At 47.5% G+C, this 8,812-nt stretch overlaps 1 protein-coding gene and 1 non-coding gene across 2 annotated transcripts; both read right to left on the bottom strand.

Moving 5' to 3' along the window:
• Positions 1 to 1,166: 1,166 nt before the first annotated feature.
• Positions 1,167 to 8,135, bottom strand: Adi1 (acireductone dioxygenase 1). Its single transcript, NM_134052.2, has 4 exons — positions 7,970 to 8,135; positions 5,445 to 5,564; positions 3,773 to 3,952; positions 1,167 to 2,376 (listed from the first exon to the last, which is right to left on the bottom strand). The coding sequence occupies exons 1-4, from the start codon at positions 8,087 to 8,089 to the stop codon at positions 2,257 to 2,259; spliced, it is 540 nt and encodes a 179-aa protein (NP_598813.1). The 5' UTR covers positions 8,090 to 8,135; the 3' UTR covers positions 1,167 to 2,256.
• Mir6937 (microRNA 6937) lies at positions 3,953 to 4,017 on the bottom strand. The gene has a single exon (NR_105902.1). It is a non-coding gene; the product is annotated as a microRNA 6937 (primary transcript).
• Positions 8,136 to 8,812: the final 677 nt, after the last annotated feature.

Genomic DNA, 8,812 nt, shown 5'->3' with positions numbered 1-8,812 from the left:
CAGTCCAGGGTATCTGACACCCACTTCTGACTTCTGGTGGGGACACATACACATAGTGCACATACATACATGTAGGCAAAGCACCCAAACACAAAATGAACTTTCTAAAAAAAGTTAAACAGGCACGGTGTCACATATCTCAGCCCTCAGGAGAAGAAGCAGGAGGATCTCTGAATTCAAGGCCAGCCTGGTTTACACTCAGGAGGCAAAGGCAGGGGACTATCTGAGTTCAATACCAGCCTGATCTACATATCAAGTTCCAGGCCAGCCACTGCTACAGAGTAAGAGAGTCTTAAAAAACAATCAACCATAAATACTAGGTTGACAGCCAGGCGGTGGTGGCGCATGCCTTTAATCCCAGCACTCGGGAGGCAGAGGCAGGCAGATTTCTGAATTCGAAGCCAGCCTGGTCTACAAAGTGAGTTCCAGGACAGCCAGGGCTATACAAAGAAACCCTGTCTCGGAAAAAAAAACAAAAAACAAACAAACAAACAAACAAAATGCTAGGTTGACAAAAGCTAGTAAGGATTGGCCCTTACTGACAGTAATTCAGAGGGAGAGACTCAGGATGTGCTACCTGTACACGTTTGAGTTCTAAGGCTGAGGCGACGTCAGTCACCTCCCATGGGTCAAGCTGCCCCTCCTGTGTCCCTAAACTGTCACGGAGATCACGGTCATTTACATTGAGTGGCCACTCAGAGAATGCCTACAGCCATCTTCTCCAGCATAGATCATTGGGGTTCTCTGTAACTAACATACTACACATAGACATATTTCAGGATTCTTGTTCTTTTTCTACATCTACACTATGTAACCCAAGGTGCTGGAGTAGAAAAAGAAAAAAAAATTTTTTTTTTTTTTGGTTTTTCGAGACAGGGTTTCTCTGTGTAGTCCTGGCTGTCCTGGAACTCACTTTGTAGACCAGGCTGGCCTCGAACTCAGAAATCTGCCTGCCTCTGCCTCCCAAGTGCTGGGATTAAAGGCATGCGCCACCACCGCCTGGCCAAATACTCACCAAGAAAAATCTTATATCTTCCTTTGAATCTTGATTGTAAAAGGACCCAAAACCACACTGATAATATCTACCCTTGAAAGACCCCCAAAGGGAGACCCTCACTCATATCTCGGGATAATAGCGGACCCCCAAGAACTCTCGAGAGACCAAGTTTGATGCAAACCACACGAGGCTTTATTGGGGAAAGCCAGAGCTCTGGGAATGACTCATATCCCACGCAGGGGTAGAGGAGTTGACCCCGAGGAGAAAGGGGTCCCAGTTTTTATAGGCCCTCAGGGGGGAAAGGAGAAGGAAGGAGTAGGGGATTTCCCAATCTAAACAATATCTATTCTAAAATGATTTCTCAAGAAATGGGTTTGGGAGGGGTACAAGGAAAGAGTCTGGTGCAGGTGTAGCAACTCCGGATTGACCCGGCTGTGGTTGCTGGGGAGATTTTCTGACTCTTCCCCAGCAACCAATATCACAAACACCTGGCAGTGGACTTTAGCAGTGGGCACACACATGGGTCAAGGAACGGTCAAAACATTGGCAGACACACGGGTTCAAGGAGCGGCCAGAGCATTATGCACCTCTATTTTTCTAAATCAGTGAAGCTAGTTCTGTTAACAATGAAATCTATTTTGCCAATTTCAGGGCTTCTGTGACCTTTTACATTCTGTCAGGATCTTTCACCCTGATATAGAAATTAACTATGTACATATAAAAATCACATAAGGAATCTAAATGGGAGGTTTTAATGAACCAAGTAAAATACTGTAGGTACACATGAATGTACATACAGCTTAGCTGTGAGCATACAATTAAGGAAACTTAGTTTTAAGAAAGAACAACAACCCCACTTCCCCACTCAACAATCAGCAAAGGAGAAAAACGTCATCTGGTTAGTTGTGCTGGTTATAACTGCCCTCTTGCAGGAGGCATAGCTTCACACCAACAGACACCTAAAGATCTGGGAGATGAAGATTGGCCATGCATGAATGCACATACCAATCCAGGGCTCCTATACCTCTAAGTCTTGACAGTTAGGGAAAATTAAGGTCACTTTTTCACATTTTTGTGGCTTCCATGTAAAACTCACTTTTAGAGAGGCTTTCATTTAAAAGACACTGATCTCACAATCCTAGCAAAGAGAGCTAGTCTAGCCTCAAGTTCAAATACAAAAGCAGAAAAGTGAGCAACTTTCCATTCGGTTACCACAGCAGGAGATTCACACAGTGCAGTTTTCTCTTTGAGGAGCACTGCTATGCTGTTCCTTCCAAAAAACTCATGTACTGTACACGGGCATCAAAATGGTCAGCTGGCCGGTTGTATGGTGTCCACACAGGTTCTCCAACAAACAGCCGCATGGCCTTCACGTAATTCTAGAAAACAAGCCCCACATCTCATTGAACACTTCCACTCATCTATATGGGAACCCTTGCAGCTATCTCACCTACTTAGGGTTGAGCTCTGTCTGACCTCAGTGTGAGTGACCACTGCTAGGCAGCATAAGTATCTGCAGCTCTTGCTTAGGGTCCACACTGGAGCAGAAATGAGTCTGGACTCCACCCACCCTCCTACAGTGCCCCTAGAGACCAGCTCCAGGCCCTGCTGCAGGTTGGTAAGAAAATAACTTGTCAGCACTTGTCTAAACAGGAAATGCAGTCTCCATGAAGCCCTTACCTTCATCCTACAAATAAACATACCCAGGTAAAAATGACAATTGTATGTTACTTACAGAACTACTGACAGCCATGAGCAAAGTAGAAATAAGCTTATCACTAGGGATTCCCCACACAGTGCATAAATCACACTTAAATAAATCAGGATCAGGCATGTCTGACATTGAAGCTGTAAACAAGCGGGACGGGCTCTTTACGCACTCACTCCCCCCAAGCACACCAAAAGGAACACGGAGAGCCTGCTGCCTCCTCGGTAAAAGGAGGAAAGGATTGTGACTCTTGAATATATAAACACCCTCCAAAGCAATGGCTCTCAACCTGTGGGTCGCAACCCCTTTAGGGGTCACATATCAGATGTCCCACATATAGGAAAATTGCATTACAATTCATAACAGTAGCAAAATTACAATCATGAAGTAGCAAAATATTAATTTTATGGTTCCACATCATGAGGAACTGTATTAAAGGGTCCCAGCATTGGGAAGGTTGAGAACGACTGCTCTAAAGGAACTATTAAAATGTAGACACTGGCACCCTTCAAGGAGAAAACTGGGGCTTCGAGGAACAAAGGGGACACTCACTATTGGTAAACACCCTGTACCCATCTCATCATTTGTAACTATCTGTTTGTTTGCTTGTTTGGGGTTTTTGTTTGTTTTTTTGATACAGGGTCTCATCTAGCCCATCCTATTCTTGAAACTTGATATATAGCTGCGGGTGACCTTGAAGCATGTACTGCAAAACTGCTGAGAAGCTCCTCAGATGAGAGCACCCACACACTACACCACAAGCCCCAGTCAGTGACAAGTGCAGGTCCCCCCCAGGAGCTCTCCCTCCTGAAGATACCTGCCCCTTGACCAAAGCCATGTAGATAATGCTGCCTCGCTGTCCAACAAGAACAAAGGCGACATTCTGACCCTTCCCTCCCAGGTTCCATGGCCACAGGCTCTTCTGGTTCCACAAGCTCTTCTGGCTTTCTCTGAAAGAGCTGTGAATGGCCATGTATCTAGGCGATGAGCCTCACACAACACACCTAGTGGGTCATCATGGTCACCTGCGATGTCTATGCACAGACCACACCATGGTACACTCTCACCTTCTCGTCCAGTGTGAAGCGGTGATAGATGCCGGCAGGAAGAGTAATCATGTCCCCCTTCTCCATGGAAATCCGGATCCACTTGTCCTCCTTGTCCCTGACATCGAAGTACCCACTACCCTCCAGGATGTAGCGGATCTCCTCATCCAGATGCAGATGTTCCTCAAAGAACATCTTGATCTAGTGCAAGGGGGAACCTGTGAGTTTCCTGGAGACCGATCACACAGACCCAGCCCTTACAGCTAGACTACAGTGAATAATTCTTGGTATTAAAAGTGTCAAGAGCCAAGCCAGGAAATGACACTGTCGGTAAAGGCACCTGCCACCGAGATGATGTCTTAAATTTAATCCACAGAACCCAAGTGGTAGGGGCAAACTGAGGCAAGGTCTCATGTAGCACAGGCTGTCCTCAAACTTGCTAAGTAGCTGAGATGACCTTGAACTTCTGCTCCTCCTGTCTTCACCTACCAGAAGCTGAGATTACCTACCTGAGACCATGCTCCACTCTAAATAACTATGCCACTAAGCTCAAATGGTCCCAGTGAAGTGGTCAGGTACCCACCCCGAAGACAACACAGATGCTCACAGAAAAATGTATCGTCCAACCGACAACAAGTCAAGGGCAGAGCCAGATGCAGAGCTGTGAATCCCATGAAGAAAACCCCAAGCCAATCCAAGCATCACTGGTGGATCTACCACACATAAGGGACACAGTACCACCAGATTCATACCCCTCAAAAGAGCTGAAAGAAAGGGAATCACCCCAGCACATTCTATGAGAACAGCATTGTAAAGGAATTTTAACCCAGCAACATGATCCGTGCTCTGGCAAGGGATCACATCCAAGACCTAGGCTTGTGTGATCCAGCTGGAACGCAGACACATCATACACCTTTAATCCCTCTGCCTGAGATACAAACATGCCCTTAGTCCACACCTTTAATCCCAGACAATGAAAGGAGGGTTAGTTTACAGAAGGAAGCAACCATGTTTGAAAATGGCGTCTGAGAGGCAGACAAAGTGATGAATCAGAGAGAGATTTCACAGAATGAGTCAGAGATAGGGTACGCCCAACTCTCACTAGAACAGCAAAGAGGTAACTTTAAGAGAGCAGTGCATAGCCAGGCGGTGGCAGCACATGCCTTTAATCCCAGCACTTGGGAGGCAGAGGCAGGCGGATTTCTGAGTTCCAGGCCAGCCTGGTCTACAAAGTGAGTTCCAGGACAGCCAGGGCTATACAGAGAAACCCTGTCTCGGGAAAGAGAGAGAGAGAGAGAGAGAGAGAGAGAGAGAGAGAGAGAGAGAGAGAGAGAGAGAGAGAGAGCGAGCGCGAGCAGTGCATGGTGATTCTGGAGGAGGCAGTTTTACATAGTTTGGTTGCAGAAAATTAGAACAGATTGCCAGAGTTAGTTTGAGACCACGCAGAGATTTTTTCAGTCAGGAGCTAAGAGAAGCCAGTTTGAATTAGTCAGCTTGAAAAGAATTTTTGAGCCAGAACAGCTGGGTTGAACCAGCCAGAGTTCAGAAAGAACTAGAAAGAGTGAGTATCATTCAGCAGTATGCCTCATTAACTAAGACAATTACAAAGCATCACTCTGCCCCAAACCACACGGAAAAGTCTTGTGTTAGCAGGCAAGAAGGTAAGGATTCCCTCCCAGCAGGGCCTGCTCACCTTCTCCTCGTAATTGGGAAGTGTATCTTTGCATATGGTGATGATGTCCATCCAGGAGTAGTTTCTCATTTTCCGGATCTTTTCCAGTTCTGGATCGTTCTCATACTTGTCAGCATCTAGCTATGTAAGTTTAAGCAAAGTGGAGGTCACCTTAGCACAAGGATGCATAGCAGCTAAGCGGGGAGTATAACTCCCTGGTATAGTGCTTGCCTAGTGGTGCACAAGGCTCTAGGTCTGCTCCCCGGCCCTGTGATGGAAACATAGCAACACGTCCTTCCAGACCTGTGGCTGGATCATCCTAACAGAGCACTGCTTATTCTTTGCCCATCCTAGCACAGCCCTCCACCTCCTCTCTTGATGGATCATCCATTTTCACAGTGCCAGGTGGAAATTCCAGTTCTGCTAGAGTCCTGCTGGGTCCTCCACATTTGCAGGTGAAGTCCTTCTTCCTCACAGATGCCAAGACAACACTCACTCAGTGTGTGTGGCCACTCTGCCATCTTCCATGCAGCAAGTCTCACTAGACTCTCTGTGGTCAGCATGCTTCCCAGGCCCACAGACCAAGCTCAAGTTCATTGAGATGGACTGGAGTGGCAATCCTCTGGCCCCATTTAACTTTTCTGCTTCTCTCTGCCCCATTCTTCTACTGCAAAAGAAATCTAGATTCTAAATTAAAAAAAAAAAAAAACCATTCACTACTCTTAAAATTTACTGAATAATGTTGTGGCTCATGACTATAGTTCCAGCGATTCAGAATGCAGGAGAGAATTGTGAGTAGAGAGCTAGCCTGGACTACATAGCAAAAATCCATCTCAAAAAAAGAAAAAAATTCATACTCATACCCTTTCATGGCAAGGTCCCACATCTCAAGGTCCCACTCACAATTTGTGATTTATCACAATCCTACCTACTTTTTAAAAAAATTTTTTTAGATTTATTTATTTATTTATTTTATATGAGTACTGTAGCTGTCTCAGGCACACCAGAAGAGGGCATCAGATCCCATTATAGACGGTTGTGAGCCACCATGTGGTTGCTGGGAATTGAACTCAGGATCTCTGGAAGAGCAGTCAGTGCTCTTAACCGCTGAGCCATCTCTCCAGCCCCTACCTATTCTTTAAGGTCCAAAGCCAAGGACACGCACTTCACGACTGGATCTCCAAAGGCTGACAGAACTAATCTGAAACCCTACATGAAACTACTAGCAATGAATTTAGTGACATTTAACTTTGTTTTACAATGAAGTGCATATTTTATTATCATGGAACAACACACCAACACACAGGCATCAATATATTTTATGTGTCTGTATGAGTGCTTGTATGTCTGGGCACCACTCTAGTGTCTGGTGTCCACAAAGGCCAGGAGAGAACATGAGACCCCCTGGAACTGGCTGAATGCGCCCCTTCCTAATGTGGAAACTTCACCCACAGGATGACGTAAGAGGTGGGCCTCCTGGCTCCCGGTGGGGTCACAGCTGCTCCTGATTGAGATGAGTGGCTCTACTGCCCTGAGGAGCTGTTTAAGGTTTCATAGAAGTCAGCTATGAGGGGGCCTTCACCAGACACCCAAAGCACCTAATCGGGTTCCAGTCTCTACTGGGCAGCCAGTTCCTGTTGTTTACAGATCTGGTGTAGATACAAAGTCCTGAGTGTGACTCCTAATCTAAGGTATCCGTGATGATCGAAGGAAGGGACGAAGGCAGTATTCCAAAAGCTCTTTCACTCCAACGTTGTAGTCATAAGGGGCCTTTCTGTCACCCTGCTCTGTCCCCTTTCCCTAGCAACTTCTGCCGTGGGAGCAAAGACTAACTCAACAGGAATGCCAGAGGCCTTGCTGACCCCAACCCCACAACCCTGAAGCCATGCTTGCTGATCCAGGACAAAATTGCATCACCAAGTCCGTCCCATGCAAAGCCTTGATTTCATATGTGCACAACCCAGATTCTTCTCCAATCACCTATTTCCCCCGCTTCCTATCCCAAAAATATCCTCCTATTACTTGCAGACATGGATTTGAGCGTCGTTCCCACCTTAACGTGGCCACCCGACCTGTGGACGCTGCTTCAGCTGTGAGCACAGCATGTGGTGAGCAGGCCTTCATGGTTTTTAAGGGGCATGACTCTGCAAAGGACTCATCAAACGTTCCTCAGGCATGGCTCCAAGGCCAGTTGGTTTGCACTTCATTTTGACCATACCAATGCACACAGGCTAGATCCAGTTACCCCTCCACTAACCCCAGATTCTCTGCGGCTTTCCTGTGTTTGAACTGCGTTACCCGTGACACTACCATGTGACTGGCAGCTGGCCGTGCGTTTGCAAACACTAGCTGTGAACGCGCGCGAGTACCAAGAGGAAAGCAGGCGCCACCAGCCCAAAGCCTTCTCTGCAGTTATGGAAATCTCTGGAAACGGCGGCCTTGCTGAGCTTGCGCAGCACCCTAGCCCCCATCCCCACCCCCACCCGGCCCACCCCGTCACGGCGTGCGCGTGCGCAGGCGCGTGGTGCTCCGGCCTGCACTCGTACCTTCCAATAGAGCACTCCGAGCGTGCGCAGCTGCTCCAGGCTCACGGGGCGGTCGGGCTGTGCGCGGTGGGGCTTCCGCGGGTCGGCGGTGGACTCGTCCATATACCAGGCCTGCACCATGGTGGCGGCGGCGGCTTCCACTAACTGGCTGGAAGGGGCGTTGCTTGAAGGAGCCCCAACGGTGGTGGGCGGGGTGTAGGGCGGAGTTGTCGGGAGGGCGTGACCGCTCAGGTAGAATTCAGGACCAGGAAAGGCGTCTCACCCTCTGGAGAAGGTGGTGGCATATCCACAGCCTCCTCGGCAGTTATGTGTCTACCCTGTTTTCCTTGCAAATGCTATGATAAAATATTCTTACAAAGGCAGCTTTCAGGCAGAAAGGGTTTACTTGGCTCACAGTTCCAGGTTAAATTCCATCATTCGGGGCAGCAGAATTGTCAGAAGAGGAACTTGAAGCAGCTAGTTCATAGCCAAGAGCAGAGAGAAATGAATGCATGTGTGTTCACTAGTGCTCGGACCCTTTCTATACTTTCTTTTTAAATTAATGCAATCTAGATAGTCCCCCATAGACAGGCCACAGGCCAACCTGATCTAGACCGTTTCTCATTACTACTCACCTCCTAGGTGATTCTAGCTATGTTAACATGACTGTTAAAATAAACCCGTCATGGTGCTGAAAAGATGGCTCGAGCAGTTAAGGGCATCTGTTGCTCTTTCAGAGAACCCAGATGCAATTCCCTGCAGCCACTTGGTAGTTCACAACCACCCATAACTCCAGTTCTGGGGGATCTGCTGCGCTCTTCTGAATTCTGTGGCTATGTTCACACGTGTTGCATATCCAAGGCA

Source organism: Mus musculus, chromosome 12 (genome assembly GCF_000001635.26).
Source record: "Mus musculus strain C57BL/6J chromosome 12, GRCm38.p6 C57BL/6J".
Taxonomy (NCBI): Eukaryota; Metazoa; Chordata; class Mammalia; order Rodentia; family Muridae; genus Mus; species Mus musculus.
The sequence above is the reverse complement of the archived record's forward strand: the minus strand, read 5'-3'. Positions and strand labels throughout refer to the sequence as shown.

Bases quoted from the DNA above. Each gene is read 5' to 3' on its own strand.
- Adi1 (NM_134052.2), bottom strand. From the start codon at position 8,089: ATGGTGCAGGCCTGGTATATGGACGAGTCCACCGCCGACCCGCGGAAG. The intron at 5,565-7,969 runs GTACGAGTGCAG...AAACTTACATAG, and splicing joins TCGGAGTGCTCTATTGGAAG to CTAGATGCTGACAAGTATGA. The intron at 3,953-5,444 runs GTGAGCAGGCCC...CCCTTGCACTAG, and splicing joins TTCCCAATTACGAGGAGAAG to ATCAAGATGTTCTTTGAGGA.